The 19,382-nt window shown below is 36.3% G+C and overlaps 2 protein-coding genes across 4 annotated transcripts in view; one reads left to right on the top strand and one right to left on the bottom strand.

Moving 5' to 3' along the window:
* Positions 1-2,115: 2,115 nt before the first annotated feature.
* Positions 2,116-16,489, bottom strand: botv (exostosin like glycosyltransferase 3). Its single transcript, XM_071679629.1, has 11 exons — positions 16,015-16,489; positions 15,346-15,475; positions 14,614-14,765; positions 12,291-13,556; positions 10,551-10,892; positions 10,198-10,323; positions 9,643-9,770; positions 8,122-8,246; positions 6,515-6,663; positions 4,855-4,959; positions 2,116-4,347 (listed from the first exon to the last, which is right to left on the bottom strand). The coding sequence occupies exons 1-11, from the start codon at positions 16,171-16,173 to the stop codon at positions 4,243-4,245; spliced, it is 2,787 nt and encodes a 928-aa protein (XP_071535730.1). The 5' UTR covers positions 16,174-16,489; the 3' UTR covers positions 2,116-4,242.
* A 2,431-nt stretch (positions 16,490-18,920) lies between these two features.
* ca (RCC1 and BTB domain containing protein claret) overlaps positions 18,921-19,382 on the top strand; it is a 53,045-nt gene continuing 52,583 nt past the window's right edge. Inside the window, exon 1 of one of the 3 annotated variants that reach the window (XM_071679620.1) lies at positions 18,921-19,020. Coding sequence is in view for 1 of the 3 variants with exons in the window: in XM_071679619.1 (XP_071535720.1) it covers positions 19,137-19,316 (180 nt within the window). In the remaining 2 variants the exon portion in view is untranslated. Of the gene's footprint in view, positions 19,021-19,121; positions 19,322-19,382 lie in introns of those variants that run through there. The other 2 variants (XM_071679619.1, XM_071679621.1) reach the window with 2 other exon arrangements.

Genomic DNA, 19,382 nt, shown 5'->3' with positions numbered 1-19,382 from the left:
GTTACTAAGGTCAACATGAGAACAGTGACAATTTATGTAAAAAATTATCCCCGATTACTCTGTAAGAAACGAACACATTGGGAGGATGAATTTCAAAGATTTTTCATGCTATGACAAGCAATGAAGAAAATTGTAAATAAAAAGAAAAAGCTGCATGACTCTCATGGATTTGGAGAAGAGAGGAAACAAAGAAAAGTGACAAAAACTTTAATGAAGTTCTGCAACTATTAACTGTTGGCAGAAGACATGAATGCTCCTCAAAACTTTACAATGAAAATAGTGCTTGTGCTGGCATAAGAATATTACCTGAAGTAAATACAAGAGAGCATGTGGGCTGTGCAGTATCACTATGGATAATGAACTAGTGTGGAATATGTGAAGTCATCATGGGTTCTGTTGAGGAAGTGTAATGTTAACAAAAAGGTCAGTAGAAAAGTGAACCAGGTTAGTTTGTTACTTCTGGGATAAGAGCATGAGATGGAAATCTGAAGCAAGTACAAACAGTAGCAAGGTCCTTGTATTCAAAAGGCAGTCTAGGTACAAATATGGGTAATGATTTTGAATTTGAAAAAGAAGGAAATCCTAGTTAAGAGCAGATAAATAAGTTTAAGTATTTGGGATACATGGTCTACATCAGGGCTGCACCAACTTTTTACTTCTGGGCCATATTTGTAGACTAAATCAAAAACTGACAACAAAACTTATACATGCCATAATTTTTAGTTCTAAATTGTCCTACTATTCCAAATTTAATACTCTGCAATAGCCTATCAACCATAAAAAGTTGACAGAATGGAATGCTCCATGCCAATATCATAGTTTATGACCTTCTTGTGGAAAATTTATCCATGTGTAGTTCCACTAATAGGTATGACATGTGAAAAGTTCATGAAAACAATTAATACAATAAGGATGAAGGTACATAGATGAGAGGTATACAGCACACCAATTTGAAATATTTCATGAATGAATTGCTGAGGACTATAGTTATGCATAGTATGACACCAGAGGCAAAAAGCACTGAAAGAATTTTCTATTTAATGAATGGGAAAATGAACTGATATACAAGTCCCAACTAGTGACTCAACTCTGTGTGGAAAGTGAATAGAAACAAGAAAAAGGCAAGTGTCTGATAATATGTAAGCAGCATTGGATGTACACCCTTAAAATGCATGTTAGAACCTACACAGCCAAGCTTGTTCTAGGCAACAATGTTAGATCTTAAACTTATACTATGAAATATCCTACTAAGGTTTTCATAAATTCATTTTAAGCTAGTTTTGTGCGATTTGGCTATTCTCTTCCCCTTCCCTTCTACACCCCTCTAGATTTTTGTGACATTTCCTTCATACTTATTCAGTCTCTTCTCTTAACATCTTTCTTCCATAGTCATCTATGCATACGCACAAATATTCAATAAGGAAATATACTTTCACAGCTATTTTCAATTTCTCTTTAGATACTCAGAAGCAAACAATAGTTACAGGTTTGAATTATTCGCTTACTTTTTATAAGTAAGATATAAACAGAACTATTGTATTTTATGCAATCTGAGAAATAAGTTAAATGCAAAAAGAATGCCTATACATGAGATCTATGATACTGAGAAAAATTGGACACTGGCTAGGATGCTGTGGCACTTCCATAGGGTCCAAGAAAACAAACAAACCTGCTAAAAGAGATCAATCTACTGGAAATGAACCTTCTTTCATTCTTATCAAAACCTAAGAGCTTATTTTTTCATCTACATGACTTCTCAAGAAGTGCCCACTTCTATCCTTTCTACTGGTCCTTTTGATCTAATGAAATTTCCTAAAATCCTACCTGGACATTAAGCCACTGACCATGCATGGATTACTGCAAAATGCTGTATCCAACAGCTTTTCCACAATAAAAATCCCACATTCAGACACAAAAAGAAATAGCTCTTGACTGTCATCTTTGGTGCCATCATCTGTCAAACATGTGAATTTAAGTAAATTCTATCTTGATCCCAGTCCTTCATGGAAAGTACCTATCAGTGTTGGAACAGTGGCTGTGTAACTTTGCATGCAAGTCATGTTCCAGAGTAACTAAAATCTGCTCCTGGATGCTGAAAACCATCACACAATCATGCAAAACAATAAAGTGCTTTAATAATATAGGATACCATTGTACATATTGAGCATCAAATTCATTTAGAGAACTCACTCACACATAAAAAGCTAAAAAATCATGTTAAAATATAAAGACTCCAAGTAACTAATACATTCAAGAAATTTATGGATGTACAATAAGGGCATAGGAACAACTGAGAATGCAGAAAGTATCATACAAGAAAGGAAAAATACTCAACATAAGAAAAGGAAAAAGAAAAGTCAATTATACTAATCTATCTATCTTTCTATCTATATCTCTGATGCCTGTTCCCTTCTTGAACTCCCTCAAAGGGGTGGGGTGGCCATGGTAATGGAGTCTCTATGACTAGTGAACTCCAATGCCGCTTCTTAGCCTTTAGTGCCTCACCCTTGACAGGCCACTGGCTGAGGGCAAGTCAAGTGCGGTGTTTGCAGAGGCTCAAACCTAATGTTCCTATCGAACATTTCCATCTAATGCTCCTTACTAAGTTTCCCACCAACTACTTCTACCTAATGTTTCTACAGAATGCTCTTACCTAAATGTTCCTACCTACTTCTATCTATTTCTCCTACCGGTAATGTACTAACATACACCAAATAAAATTACTAGAAAACAAGAAACACAAGGCAGATTATACAAAAATGGTCTATAATAAGGCTAGGATACTTTAAAAGAGAGGAAACAGTAAAGGGAAAACAAATTTGGTATAAAAATACATGATAATGCCTTTGCCAAAGAAAATACAAGACAGTAATGTGAAAGTATGGGAGTCATGAAAGACCTGAGAACAGAAGAAAAACAAAAATAATAAAACTTTCTCAATGATAATCCTTAGGTATTCTGATCAAAACTACACCTCTAAACTTTTGAGTCTTCAAGAAGTTATCCTTTAACTTTTCAAATGCAAAAAAATGAATAATAATGTATAGGAACCATACACTTCCATGTACAATAAACTAATTACATACAACCTTTACTATGTGTTCATTGTGCAAACTGAAAATATAAGATCTATTGATCTAACCCAAGAAAAAAGTAGCTAAAGTTACATCTGCCCAAAAATAATACCCTAAAGGCAAGCAATAATTTGATTTCAAGATCAGGACTAATTTGAAAATACCCATTCACTATTGTTGCCAAGGGAAAGATACTAATACAGAGTGACCAACCAAACAAATACCATCTGTAACAGGCACTGACTAACACTAGGCAATTTGAAGACTGTTAATGAGCAATGCCTCACACTATCCCAGATAATTCAACATGAATGGCATCTGGATGAGTATCAATGTACACAATTGAAATGATCTTACTAAAATAATACATTAGTAGGAAGGACGTTATAATCAAAAAAATTTTCTGCTTGTGTTGTGACCAATCTATCAGTATGAAAAATTACTCTCTTCAAATTACCATAGTATGATGATATTAAAGACATATGCATAATTCACAATACCGCCTGTATTATACTGATGACAATCTTATAAGTTTAGTGTCAATCATAAAATGTAACAGCCCTCTAGTGGTTAGTGACCTACTGACCCACTTTAACATTATTCCAGTCCAGTCTTAATAAAATAAAATACCTGTATTAGCTAATGGATCACTGGTAACAATATAATCTTCTAATATAAACTTTGCATATATAATATACAACATTGGTCCTGAAACAACAGGTAAAAATGACTTCAGGACAGTTACAATATAAATCACATATAACTGGTGTACATGTGAACAAATGCATATTGTGCATGTCTAAAAAATATACAAATTGGATACTGTACAATAAACACTATTACATTACCGGAAGTGTCAGCACGGTACAGTACATGTTGAGATACTATTGTTTCCTTTCCAAATACAGTACTAAGATTCTTACTTATAAATATTTTTCATTTGGAATTTTCAGTCTCTCAAAATGTATCTCAACTCGTAAGTATCAGTAACTGGAGAGCAGTCAAACTTTTCTGTTCTGTGGAACTTTCACTTTAAACACAAGAAACTAGTGTAAAATCTATGAAAATCTGGCACTGTTGATAGTTAATTCACAATACATTTTTGACTTGAAAGTCAATTAATTACTAAATGTACCCTATTAGTTTTGATTAGTAAAGATGTCAATTCTCATATAAACTTAAAGCACTTTTGTTTATCATGTGGAAGTCTTGTCTTAAAAAGAACCGAGTCCACCCGATATTGTGTATTCAGAAGAGGGTTATAACCATAAACCTGAAAAAGAATAAGTTCTGTACGTAGATCTGTTTTGCCAAAATAAACTTACAGAAGCATGAGGAAGATTAATGATAGAATAATAATTTCATGGTAAATATCCAATATTTTGTTGCCCACATTTAAAGCATGGCAATTCATGTGTGTTTTCCAAAAACTGCAGCTAACCACACTCTTTACATTTACCTGTATTAGTTCTGATCTCTAAATAAAACTCTCTAGTTCTTCAGAACTCTCTCTCTCTCCAAATATCAGTGAGAATAATGATGACGAACTGCACTATAACTATGATGACAATGCAACTGTGGATGCTAAAGTATCAAATAAAGATGCCAATAATTCGACTGAAAGAAAACCCCACTTAAAGGCCAGATGTAACCCCAAACAACTTCCTAAATGAGACTAAGATCTGTTTGTCTATCTATCTATCTAGATCACTTTACAATCTGTAGTGTTCTAAAGATATCTCTACTATACTGCCTTCTACTCAGGTAGATAACCACTCACCTGAGTAAAGAAGTTTATGCAATTATGTCGTTCAGTAAAGTGTGAGTCATCTTCAGAAAGTGACACTGGGCACCCAGGGCAACGAAAAGTCCAGCGTGAGGTCACCTGAAATTTATATAGGTCATAAGCATAGATGCCATATTTCAAAATACTTTCAAAAATCACAAAAATTAAGAAAAACTATGAATAGCAATGAATTAATGTGTAGTTAAAAAGAATGTAGTGAGAGCCTTGCATAAAATGAAGAGTGGAGAAGTGGAAGGAGTGAACAGAATCACAACTGAGTTTCTCAAGAACAGATGTGATAGTGTTGCTGATTGGTCAGTCAGGTTATTGAATATTTGTATGGCCCAAGATGAAGTGCCTTAGGATTGGCAAAATGCAGGTATAAGGGAAAGGGAACAAATCTGAACGCTTGAATAACAGGTATAATCCTGCTGAGTAAAGCTAAGATGTATGGTAGTGTGCTCATAAAGAGGGTGGTGGCTTGTACAGAATATCTGACTGGGGAGTAGAAAAAAGACTTTAAGAGAGGAAGAGGATGTGCAGACCAGATGTTTGGTTTGAAGAATTTGTGTGTAAAATACTTGAACATAGTAAATCATGGATGATGAATCTGGAGAGGGATTATGATTGAATTGAAAAAGAGGCCTAGTAGAAAGTGTAACAAATACATAGGGTAAGTGGAAAGTTACTAAATGCAATGGAGAATATCCAGTAAGGCATTTATCTAAGTAGGTAGGGAGGAGGGTAAGTTGCTCATGACAAAGGTGGGTGTGCCTCAAGGATGTGCATTCTCACTGTAGTTTCTGATCCATTAAGGTTAGGGTGGTGAAAAAGTTAAATGTAAGGTATTCAGAGCAGGGAGCAGGTCAATGGTTTGCTGTGGGCAGGAGCATGGAAGCTGAATCAGTTGCTGTTTTAAAATGACAGTTCTGGTGGCACAATTGAAAGACTCCAGAATCTGGTGGCACTTTTTGAAAGAGCGTGTGAAAGGATAAAGTTTAAAGTAAAAGTAAACTAAAGTGGTGTAATGATGTATAACAGGGGACTAAGACAGGATGGGGAGGCCCTGTGAAAAACAGAGTGCTTTAGCTTCCTGTGAGTGGATGTGAAAGATAATGGTACCATGGAGAGTTGAAATGAGATATAGGATGGGGGAGAGGAGCTATGGTCTTGAGAACAGTGAGGACTGTGTGGAAGGAGAGGTAAATATCTAACACAGAAACAATGGCTCTGTTTGAAAGAACAGTAGTCCTGGCAGTGTTATATGAATGTGAGTCCTGTGCCTTGAATGCTAAAGAACAGAAGAGGGTGGATGTGTCTGAAATGGAATGTCTGAGGGTAAAGGTAGGTTGACCATGTATGAAAAGACAGGGAAAGGGATATGTGTGGTTTTAAGCACAGTCTGCCTGATGCAACATACAAAAGTATGTTGAGAAATGTTTTGGACATAAAGAGAGGATAAATGAAGAAAGACTGAATATGAGAATCTGTGTATCAGGTACAGAGGGAAGAAGGGGGATGGGGAGACCAATGAAAAGGAAGGTTAGAATGGAGGAGACTTTGAGGTACAGGCCTGAACATTTAAAGGGATTAGAGGCATAAGTACAATACCTATTATTCATTGTAGTTAATATATATTCCTGAGTGTCCTTACCTTGACAGGGGGTCTTCTTGTTATATGTGAAACAAGAAAATTCATCGCAATGTCTTCACAATTCACATACTCATCGACTTTATCCCTTATAGCTTGTGGCATCACGTGAGAATATATGTAGGCATAATATTTGTGGAAAAAGGCAGCACCTACAATAAAAGATTGAAACAATCAATACCTGTTCCCAATGACCTTTACAAAATTTACCATAGAAATTCTGCTTTTTTTAACCTTTCATGCACTATCTCATTAATAACATCTTATCCATCTACTTCCACTTATTTCACTCACATTTCTTAGAGTAAAATGTCTAAATTTTATTCTTAGATTAGAGGTAAGAGAATACTGACAGGCAGGCAACATTATGATCAGTTAAACAAAAACAAACGGGAAAAGGTAAATTATCAGGGAGAGATTATCATTATACATCCCTAAGACCCCTTTTATGGGACACCTGCAGCTTCAAGGCTGCACTCTATGCAATAGCAGGGAAATGAGCATTACATAATGAATGAATGGGCACCAAACCAATAGAATCATTTTTCATTAGAGAATCAAATAAAGTCCTAAGTGAAATAGCAAGAGAACAGGAATGAATACACATAATATGACTAAGACAAAGAATGCCCTTCAGACCTTACACTCAAACACACAGTCACTATTAAATGGCAAGCCCATTCAGCAATTGTATATTGACAATCAAACTGCTACAAAGGAATAATCTACTGGTTACTAGCTCAAACAAAAACTATCAGATTTTTTGCTTGCTTGCAAAATCAACTATAGGATGACAGAACCTCCACTTCAAACTCCTCTATCTCAACATCAGTCAACATTATTTAATCCATTCCGAAACTCACATGACAAACATCTTATGGAAGGATAAAGGAATGCCTTATTGCTTTGTTTTCAATGAATACTTCTTAATACACTTCTGATGTCTTTTATAGATGACTGCAGTAACAGCATTTGCTGATGTTAAATGTTATGTCTTCAGCTGCAGGTGACACCAACTGCAGTCATCATATCCTTATCTCTCTCAGGCACAGTGTAAAAGTGTCATCAACTGAGTCAACATAACCCTTTCTCATGCTAGATATGCATTTTTTTGGTATGACAGTGATAAAAACACTTGTTGGGTATTTTTGTTTGTTTTATTCTCAGGGTAAATGCCATGTGTACCTATGTGAAGAGATGAAAAGAGTCCAGCTAGATCTAATGATACACAGGATATACAGCTCTTTTCATTGTAAGCTACGGTAGCTTAAATATTGTTCACCTATATCTATTCCATACTCATACTTATATCTATATCAGTATTCATATATTGTGGGAAACAGAATTCCTAAGACAAATGATCAGCTAAATCATTAAACCTGCCTGAGACAGAAGATGGGAAAGATCAACCCCATGATCTCCAAACTGATTTCCATGCACCAAAAAATGGAACATCTATAATTTCAATAGTCTCAAAACTGATCAAATTCAAAAGGAATTCTATAATTCATTCCTTAAAGGAACAAAACCACACATCAGAAACAAAAGGTCTGATTTAGCCACACATGTTTAACATATAAGAAAAAATTGGTAAACCCTAAGCCACTTACCAGTCAGTACCATTGAAAGTTCACAGGAGTAGTTGGAATTATACAGCCAGCCACCATAGTTCAAGTCCCAGGCATGGTAACGACCAGGGAATCCCACAATCCGGTCTCTCTCCTCCCTCCACACTCTGGTATTTATTAGTGTAATTCATCATCACATTTCATAAAAAAATTTCAAATTCTAAAATTGTCATGTGAACATACTTTCCTCATTACAGAGTAATAAATGTAAGTACTAATCTTTTTCCTATGAACACAAACTATGACTTCTGGATATCCTTTGTTTCGTCTACATCATGTAATCAACTGTAAACACTGACAACCAACTCTGAGTTCTACTAGTGCCAGATACTTGAACCTGCACCCTTTCAACTCTTGAATTTTCATTAGTATCTTGACTGCATTCATTCAAAAGGAATTTATGTACATGCATAGTGTTTTCTTATCTAAATCATAATCAACACTGATACAGGAATTTGCATTTTACCAACATAAAGCCAGTGTTCCTTTATCTGGACATTAAGCTCAATATGATCACTTTATTCATGGTATCATTTCTGTAAAGTCACTCACTTAGGAAAACTTTAATACTTTATCTGAGCATTAAACAGAAAGTATGACAATTTCATCAACATATCTTAAAAAAATTCATTAAAATGATCAAAGATTTCTTGCCTACATCTACTTATCTATTATCTATCTACCTATATCTATGATGCTTGTTTCCAAGTAAAACTCCTTCAAAGAAGTAGCTAAGGCAATAGAATTTCCATAACTAATGAACTTCAGTGCCACTTCTCGGTCTGTAGTGCCTCTCCTTTAACAGGCCATTGGCAGAGGGCAACTCTAGTGTAGTGATTAAAGAGATCCTACCTAATGTTCCTACCGATTATTTTTACCTAATGCTTTATATGAATTACAAAAACATCTTGCACTTACATGATGAATCAGCCTCTAACCTCCTATAAATTTTACTGGTCCCTCCTGCAATCACAACAAGAATATCTAGGTAAGAGCAACTTGATTCTGGTTTCCTCCCATTCTATTAAAAAATGTTTCCATGACCTTGTGACTCATTTCATGATTTCTATTATTCATCACTAAAGGGATAACAATCCACTCCAAGGTACTTTGCTGGAAAATCACTCATATAAGAAACCTAGCACTTAACAATATTCTTAGAGATTACTTATTCCTGTACACTTAAATTTTCTAAAGCTGCTCTTTTTTCTCACCTAAAGGAGCATGTTTCAACCAAAATACTATTCTGCCACCATTTTTCCTCTTAAATGGGGTATTAAAAGTGTAACGCATCAATACTCACATCATACCAAAGACAGATGCATAAAGGTTTGCCTACAACATCTGATATGACAATGAAGCTCTCCCTCTATGCCTAAACATGAATAGTTAACATCTAACTCAACTGTATTTCATGCATATGAGCTAAAAGGATGTAGCATGACATCAAAAAAATCTTTCTACATACGTAACATTACAATAATCCTGCACATTTGCACTGACCTAAAACCAAAGACAATTTCATCATGGCGCAGATGAGCATCATCATCAACAGACAGCACAGCTTCTGTCTCAATCTCTGAGTATGGTAAGAAACGGTTGTTGAGACTGTTGCGTTCAGCTCGAATTACCTGAAAGATCACATCCAGTGAATATCTCTTTCTCAATGCCTTTGTCCTCAGAATTCCCTTTGCAGTAGAAAACTAAAATAAGAACAGGCTTGTTTTGAAACTTAATAAAGCTTTAAACATTCTTTTAAAATATGTTCAGGGAAACATGATTCATTTTCTAATCCAATATAGTCTTGGCTTTTGATGAGCCCTTCTCAATTCAGCATGAAAGTAGTTCCTGAAATCATAAATGAAGGGAGTGAATATATTCACGATCTTTAACAGAAAAAGATGCTGATCTAAAAATTTCTGGAATACTCATGGAGTTACTTACCAAATTCAACATTCAGCTATTAAATCGACATCTTGCTCTATGTATCATCTACTGAGGAATTCTATCTAAACAACATTTCCAGGCAGTTCTCCTGAACACAGAGGCATTACCTACCTGTATTGGGACTTTGATATCAGGCCACCTTAAGTCTTCTGGTGGGGGCTTTGGTGAGTTCCAAACAACTATAACTTTGTTGATGTAAGGCAATCCATACAGACGAGCCAAGGAGTTCAACAACACCTTAAGAGAAATAGTTAATAAGAAAATGATATACAAATATTGAAATAATAATTTAATACTGCATCATTCTAAATGATGAGCCACACAAAATTTTTCCTAAAGTCCAGTGCCTGCACACTTCTTTTACAAGAAATGTACAAGCATCAAATTTACACATCTCTATGGCATTTATGAAAAACCTAACACCTTTATGTACATGAAAAAATAACCTAAGTAATTAGGCTCACCTGCTCTCTCTCATATGTCAACATTACAATAGTAAACTGCTCCCTGGGTGAGTTCCCTCCCAGACTTTCACTGAATTCCTTCCCAGAGCCTCCAGAACCTCCACTGATTGGTCGAAATCCTAACTTGGATCCTGAGAATTTGGCTTCTGTTGGCAGAACGGGATTCGTGGGAAGATTGGGGTAGAGGTTGAATGGGTCACCCCAGATATTCCAAATTTCATAACCGTTCAACAGTGAAGTGGTGTAATTACGGGTGAAGGCTATGGATGGAAATGGAGGCTCAATAGGTCCAAGATTTTCATCTGTGTCAGGATCCGGAATGTTGGCATCTGTTTTCAATGGCTGCAAAAGAAAATTATAGACAGGGATCAATGAGTTAATAATAATTAAGAGTAAATCTCCCAATCGCTGTTTCCCACATCAGTAAGGTAGCATCAGGAAACAGACAAAAACTGGCCCATCCACTCATATATATGTATATATATACATAAACACCCAAATAAGCACATATACATACATATACATATCAACATATACATACACATACACAGATATATACATATATACACATGTACATATTCATGCTTGCCTTCATTCTCTCCTGTCGCTACCCCGCCCCACAGGAAACAGCATTGCTACCCCTCGCTTCAGTGTGGCAGCGCCAGGAGAACAGACAGTAAGGCCACATTTGTTCACACTCAGTCTCTAGCTGTCATGTGTAATGCTCCAAAACCACAGCTCCCTATCCACATCCAGGCCCCATAGACCTTTCCATGGTTTACCAAAGATGTTTCACATGCCCTAGTTCAGTCCACTGACGGCACATCGACCCAAGTATACCACATTATTCTAATTCATTCTATTCCTTGCATGCCTCTCACCCTTCTGTATGTTCAGGCCCTGAACGCTCAAAATATTTTTCACTCCATCCTTCCACCTCCAATTTGGTCTCCCACTTCTCTTTGTTTCTTCCACCTCTGACACACATATCCTCTTTGTCAACCTTTTCTCACTCATTCCCTCTACATGTCCAAATCACTTCAACACACCCTCTTCTGTTTTCTCAACCACACTCTTTTTACTTCCATACATCTCTCTTACCTTTTCATTAATGTGTGGCGGGGTGGCAACAGAAATGGATGAAGGCAGCAAGTATGAATATGTACATGTGTATATATGTATATGTCTGTGTATGTACATGTATGTATACAGTGAAATGTATATGTATGTATATGTGCATGTGTGGGCAATTATATATATACATGTGTATGTGGGTGGGTTGGGCCATTCCTTGTCTGTTTCCTTGCACTACCTCGCTAACGCGGGAGACGGCGACTTAATATAATAAAAATATAAAAAAGTATTACATAAATATATATATATATATATATATATATATAAAAAGAAGGGATATCATCATGAAAACTGGCTGATGCAACAGTAAACTGCAACACTGCACATCCAGACACATGCAGGATCTCAGGGAAAATAAGGTGAGTCGATGACACCAGCTCAGTGACAGCTGCTGATTGACTGAGGGCACACCTCTTGAATCAGCTTCAGTTGCTAATATCTGTGGGTTATCTACAAAGGGTGAATGAAGGATGGTACCTTCTTACCAAAATATTACAGCAAGCTGAATTCTGACTCTGATATTCTCAAGCTCACAGGGTAGAAGCAAGGAGAGAAATACTTTGGTAAGCATAACTGACATATTCATTTTCGTGATTATCTACTCACCACAAAGGAATCATTGAAGACACTGACTGAGGGTTCTTCTGCTGCAGGGAGTGGTGGGATATTGAGTCTCTGCCTTAGTGTTGCCAGTATGGAATCCACCAAAACCTGAGTTGACCCTAAGAATCGCTCCCACACCAAACGACCCTGACGTCGCATAAAAAGAATATCTCCATCTGACACTGAACGAAGAAGGAAATGAAGCTCTGTAACACGAGCTTTTGGCAAGACAAGGGCTAATTTGTGCCAATCAATAGTTTCACTTAAAGGTAGCTCAATGTGATTGCCCAGGATGACAGGAATGGCTCCATACTTGATAGCTTCATAAATTCGTGCCTGAAGGGTGATGGTGGTGATTTCAGTAGGGGATAAGGGGGCCATCACTAAAGAAAATGTTGAATCTCGAAGAATCTGGGTGCGCATGCTTTCCGTTTCACACATTTGCCATTCTTCTAAGTCTCCATACCCTCCACTTCCTTGGCATGTGAACTGCAGTAAGAAGTGATCATCTGTGTGAGTATGTTCAAGTTGCATCAGTTCCTCAACAATTGCAATCTCTTCTCTAATTTGGGGATTGTTTGAAAGAGGATGCTCTTCCTTATCTAAAAAGTTCCTAAGCCGTGGTAGTTCCCCTTGAAATGATATTAAATACCTCCTTTTAGCAGGCACAATTGGGGGAAGGTTTTGCCACAGGTCACCACCAGGAAGACCAAGAAGAGGAGGTGTCACCAGATCAAAGCCAGGACGATACAGATGAGCATAAAAATGAGACTGAACAGTTATAGCCCGACCTGTATTGACACCCTCAAAAATATTCTTACTATAAAATGTTCTACCTAGATTGAGAAGGACATGATTGCGACCATCCCCATTCCAATATGGTAGGCTGTGGAGATTCTCTTCCAAGTTAACTTTGTCAATAGCTGCACCGATACACTCACCCATTAAAACAACAAACACACAGGCTTCATTTGGGTCTGTTGTAACTTGGGCATTGTAACCTAATGCCTGTTTCACTGTAATTTTTACAAATGCTTCTAAGTCATTTGAAGGAATTCTGTACTTATCAATATCATAATTGTAAACAGGAAAACTTGATAGGAGAGAGCATCTAGAATAATCAAAGCAATTATGCATGCGGCACTGAGAAACGCTCTGAGCATTTGGCAAAGGCAAACGAATGTTATCCTTATGAGTGGCAGTGATCCGTCTTGGAGCAACAACTTGTGGCATGTTTTTTTCAAACACTTCCCGCTGTGTAAGAAGAGCCTGAAAGAATACATTACATTATTAAGGAATACATTACAGCATCATCTTTACTGATCATTACTCTCAAATAATTATACATACCATGAACTAAAACTCTTCCTTTCATATGGTTCACTATTCCCAAATACCAATATTTATCAAGAACAAATCTGTGATTACCCATCATTTTTTAAAACAAGAACCTTGTTCTTTCATCCTTTCAGTTTCAGCATCCTCCTTCAATACATATCACTGAACTGACCCACCATTCCATCCAACAATTCTTAATCAAATAATTGAAGAGCAGCTTTGGCATACAGTACCTATGATAGTTTCCACTGTTTCACCACAATGCAACACTACACTGCAATCACTCTACTCTAATCCTAACTAATTTTGTTGAGCAGTAGCCAATATGGCACAAATAAAATCATGCCTTAAAGGTATCCATGTCAGATGCAAAAGTATAATAATGCATTAAAAAAGAGAAGGAAAACAGTTTGAACTCCAAAGGTGTCTATTATGATTACTAATGTGTTACATGGAGAGAGTGTTACACTTGTGTTGCCTTGTCTCTTAACTTTGCATATATGTACCAAGCATTTTACTCCTATGTATGTGTGAAAACACACCCTAGCCTAGGAGAGGTCCTGACTCTCTAAAGTGGAAAGGTTATAGACGGGGGAAAGACAAAAGATGAAAGAGAAACCTGCAGTTTTTCTCTATGTTGGAATAAAGAGGTACCACAAATGTCAATCTTTGTGTGGCTGGTTTTCATACAGAAACTAAGAGAAAGAGCCATTTCCGGGTTGCTTTGAATTCTATTTGATTATTTAGTAACTAAACATATTCTTCTTCCTGTTTTTCATCTGTTCTCAAATTGGAGCCTGCCTAGCTTAATATAAGTATCTATCATGACTGCTGTCATTTCTTTAAATATAAAGAAGTCTTCAGGGAAAAATATTGTTTCTTCCTTCATAAATTTAAGGAACTGTCTATCTGTCTATGACTTTAAAACCCTTTTCTACAACAAATGAAGATGGCTGAAGTAGAAAAAGAGCTAAAAAGTAATAATTACCTGTTCAACACTGGTTTTGAGTCTCTCAAGCTCAGTTTTCACTCTATTCTCTTCTTGCCGCAAACTCTCTATTCTTGAGGTGGCAGAAGCTATATTTTCCTGCAGCTGCTGACGATGCTGCTCAAGGTCACGCAACTCATTCAGTACTGAAGCTGTTCAGCATGTATAAAGCAAATGTAAGTACTACATATAACACACATGAAATAATAAACAGATTCTACATATGCAGTTGACTATTAGCACCCTTCCTCTCTACTGATTTTCCAACGAAATACCCCACTAACTTCTTTTCTTTATAAAGCGAGAACATTTAAGATATTGTTTAAACATGCTCATACTATGGAGTAAACTGGTGTCTTTCTTGAACTGACACTATGTCCCAATCAATAATATATCTAATTTAGTTACAAAAAATGCAGGAAAATAACCATGGGAGTCTTATACAGTAGGAATTTCATAGTTTGTGGGTGGACGAGATTTGCAGTATCAAAACAAAGGAAATATTAATAGATATCTGATAAATCTGATAAGATAAAGAAACCACATGTAATCACTCGCATAAAAAGCATACACAGTATATCTTTTGTATTTCACTTAATGTTTGAATCTATACAAATTAAAAGACTGCTTCATAAATAAAAATATCTACTACTCAAAAACACAATATTGCACCTGATTATAACTCTTTTCTTTTGAAGATGAGAAAATACAATACACAGTTACTGAACTAACCCTTTATGGAGAGAAGCTCTTGAACTCTGGCCTTGGCATTATCACACTTAAGGCCTGATAGGTCTGCCAAGGGGTCACTAGGGTCAAGTAGAAGGTGTCGTTCATGACCTAATAATGAATCACTCACAGCCTGTAGCAACAAGAATATAAAACAGCAAAGTAAGCAAAATCAACTGATTGAAAATAGCATCTTGTTCAGACTTCATACAGTATTGCACAGAGGAAATATGCAGAATCTGATGTTCTTCAAATGCACTGAAGGGATATAACAATCACTAAGATGTAATGTATATGAGAAGTAATGAAGTGCACTCAATCCTTACGGCAACACATCACTGCAAATACAGTGATACCTTGCTGGACAACCAATATCATATCACACTAATCACTCAATCATTTCTTAGTACCAATACATATAAGTAACTCTTATGATCCCATAATTCTTACACATCTGGTAATTTCTAACTTTATCCATCATGTACATCCATCAAATACACGCATGCTTTTACATAATGATATCAAAAGTAAGAATTCAGTACAATTGCACTTATTTCCCACCATAAGAAGCAGAATACAGTTTCTCACAAAGAAAATTACTGAGCTATGTTGCTCTTCATAACATGGTACTGTATATGGTACAGAAAAAAGACAAATAGTATTTCAACATACCTTTGATAAATAGTAGTGGGCACACAAAGGAACAACAACCAGTATCAAGAGAATAATTGGAACAATTCTTGATGGTCTCAGAAGCCATCCTCCGGGCATACTAACTTGGCCCACACCTCCTCCTCCGGCATTCAGCCGTCCATACGAATTACTTCGCATTTCTCCTTTCTTTCAAAAACTTCCTCATAAGTTAATTATTGAAGCATTATTTTGTTTAGCTTAAGGAATGCATTATCATTCTCTAATATGGAATGAATTTAATGTTACAATTATTTTCAATTCATAAATAAGCACCTTTATACAAAAATACATTGTTCACAGAATGAGACTCATCTAATCATTCTTTCAAACAAATCACGAATGTACTTAAATTTCAGCACTAACATCATTTTTTCTTTATATGGCACGTCTATTCATAATAGAAATATGATGAGTAATTTAGTTACAGTTTCAGTCTTCCTGTTCCAGTTACAATCTGTGGAAAGAAACGTTGTTAAATTAAATATGCATCATGAAACTGAAATCTATTACCACTTATATCATAATTACAATTGCAGGACTCTAAAAACCTATAGTAAATTATAATCATCATAACCATTATGTATGTGAAAACTAAAAGTACAGCATCTATGTTTCACAAATGCTCAATTTCCCCCATTAATGTTTAATACATTATCTATTTACCTATCTATATCTCTGACACCTATTCACACCTGGGACTCCCTCTAGGGAGTGGCCCTGGCAATAAAGTCAATTTACTAGTGAACTCCAGTGCTGCTTCTTAGCCTTTAGTACCTCACCCTTAACAAGACATTGGCAGAGAGCAACTCTAGTGCAGTGTTTGCTGAGGCTCCTACCTAATGTTTCCACTAACTACCTGTTTGATATTACATTAAAGACCTTGAATAATTCATGAGATACAAGTACTTAAAAATCTTTCTCTAAAAGTTTGTAAATAGCATGCTCATTTTCCTTACTTGTTCAAACATCATCAACAAAAATAACACACATCAATAATAATTTTGCTTTTGAGAGGAAAAAAATTATAGTTTTATTGATGAACATCACTAACATAGGTAAGGAATGAATATAATATGTATTTCCAAGATGAAACATCCAGGATAAGGAATGTTTTTGTGATTAAATAACTATTCAGAGACATTTGGGGCACTATAATACAAAAATATGAATATCTTGAGTATGTCACTTAAAAAGAACGATCCACAGTGATTCTTTGTGCAGTTTCATAATGACAGCAGCTCATATGAAGTTTAAAACATGAATCTTACGACGCTGTTTGCTACAAAACTCTTCATCTATCTAGCAGTTTTACAACATATCAAAAGCGATTATTACATCGAGACAAAAATCAAAACAAAACTAAATCTTCATTACATTTACAATACTCTGTTGCACTTTATTTCTCTTATCAAAATCAATAAAGGCATTATTGGCACTTTGTACATTAATCAAAATGATAAAACAAACTACGAAAACCTCACCTAACCTATCACAATCAAATTCTTAACTTAGTTTTTCTTTACTCTTGAAGCTAAGTGTTTTTTATGGTTGCCATTTGCCAGCTTTAGTTGAGCATTGTTTATGTTCAAGTACATGTGATTGCATTTCCTCATATCATTGATCCTGTGATGCCATGCAGGAAACGCTGTTATAATTCAGTTATAATCCTGGAAATGTACTGAAATCTGAGATTAAACTTGACTGTGAAAGAGAGTTGGGTGATATTTTAGTTGGTTCTGCTAATATACCTAAAAGTTAAGTGTCATAAATGAAATAAACAAATATCTGCTATACGATATTATATGGTCAAATACATCCACAGGAAAGTAAACAATGCTGAGTCATGGCTCCCAAGTGGAATCCACAACATTAACATATTTTCTAAGTAACATCAAGAGAGAGATAAAATGTGGCTGTGAGTTTTCATTGGTTGTTGAAATTTTACATATACAATCCACTTACATTTATCAATCCCACATTTTCCCTAATTTTCATGACCATAATTACTATCTCCATATTCAGAACAGGTACCAATCTCATTCTTTTCTCTAAACACCAGAAAAGTATTCTATTAGATTTCAAAGTCAATAAAGTGGCAACAGTAAAGTACATCTTTACCCCACAAACTATCCTTGGTCGAATTCTGTTCACTTAAGTCTGTTAACCCCACACTTTCCTTCATCTTCCAAGCCTAGCCCTCTTTACCACTTCTAGCTCAGATATTATGAGTACCAAAGAGATCTGAGACAATAAAACAGGTGATTATTCCTTCAAGACAGCAACTACAATTTCTGATACCCTTACATTTTTATTTTTTTGAACAGCAAACATAATAATATATAAATACACTGTTTCTCACTTCTGCACTTTAACAAGGTACCTTGAACTAAGCAGGTGTGACCCATAAAGTAATTAAAAGTGTAAATATCATGCCACATCTTGCAAAGCAATCTTGGGGAGCGTAGGTGGCGAATTTTGAGCATCAGTTGTACGACCTTAAAATGCCTCAAAATCCTGAACTACACTTCACTCGCTAATCTAAATAAGCTGTAAATGTATACATATCGTGTGATGAGTGTGTGGCTGCGTCTGTAGTGACAAGTGAGGTATAAATCACACACCTCATCCCACAGGTACCTCGACTCTGTTTACATTTCAACCACAGGTTTGACACTCGCATCCGAATGCTAGTTTCAATATATGTAAACTGGGATATCATACCTCCAGATCACAAAATAATGGGCTCCTAAAGGCGATAGGAATATCATATATTTTATTGAATAATTATTTCTAATTAATGATTCGTGTAAGATCTCATTTATTGAGGAGAATGGGGAGTTTGAGGATGATGTGTGGAGGTGCGGTCGAGGATAGAGACAGGTGGGCGGCGAGCCTGGGCCAGTGCTCAACAGATGGCACCACGAGTCGCAGGTCGTCTGCTGTTGAGACGTACATCCTATTTTTGACACCCAACTCTACATTAATGTGAGTATATCCCACATTTCGCCCTAATGCTTAACCCGTACACGTTCTCTTGGATCTCAGCACCATGAAGGAACATTTGAAGGGTCCCAGAGACTGAGAGGTGAGGGTGTCCGGGGATGTGTTATGGTATTACCCCCAGCGTATCCCCCTCTGTCCCTCCCTCCGTCTCCCCTCTTGCTGGCCACAACCCAGCTCTGGGACCTCACTTGGTCGTGTCAGGTGACATCACAGGTCAGGGGACGACACACAAGACACACCACTGGTTGCTCCTCCACAGCCACTTCTCCCATGTCCCTGTGAGGTGCTAAGATTAGTGTTTTGGTTGGGTCCTTTTGTAGTGGCTGCTGGTTTGAGATAATTTT

This window comes from Panulirus ornatus, chromosome 30 (genome assembly GCF_036320965.1).
Source record: "Panulirus ornatus isolate Po-2019 chromosome 30, ASM3632096v1, whole genome shotgun sequence".
Taxonomy (NCBI): Eukaryota; Metazoa; Arthropoda; class Malacostraca; order Decapoda; family Palinuridae; genus Panulirus; species Panulirus ornatus.
The sequence above is the reverse complement of the archived record's forward strand: the minus strand, read 5'-3'. Positions and strand labels throughout refer to the sequence as shown.

Bases quoted from the DNA above. Each gene is read 5' to 3' on its own strand.
- botv (XM_071679629.1), bottom strand. From the start codon at position 16,173: ATGCGAAGTAATTCGTATGGACGGCTGAATGCCGGAGGAGGAGGTGTG. The intron at 15,476-16,014 runs GTATGTTGAAAT...TTGTTGCTACAG, and splicing joins CCCACTACTATTTATCAAAG to GCTGTGAGTGATTCATTATT. The intron at 10,893-12,290 runs GTGAGTAGATAA...TTTCTTTTGCAG, and splicing joins TCTTCAATGATTCCTTTGTG to CCATTGAAAACAGATGCCAA.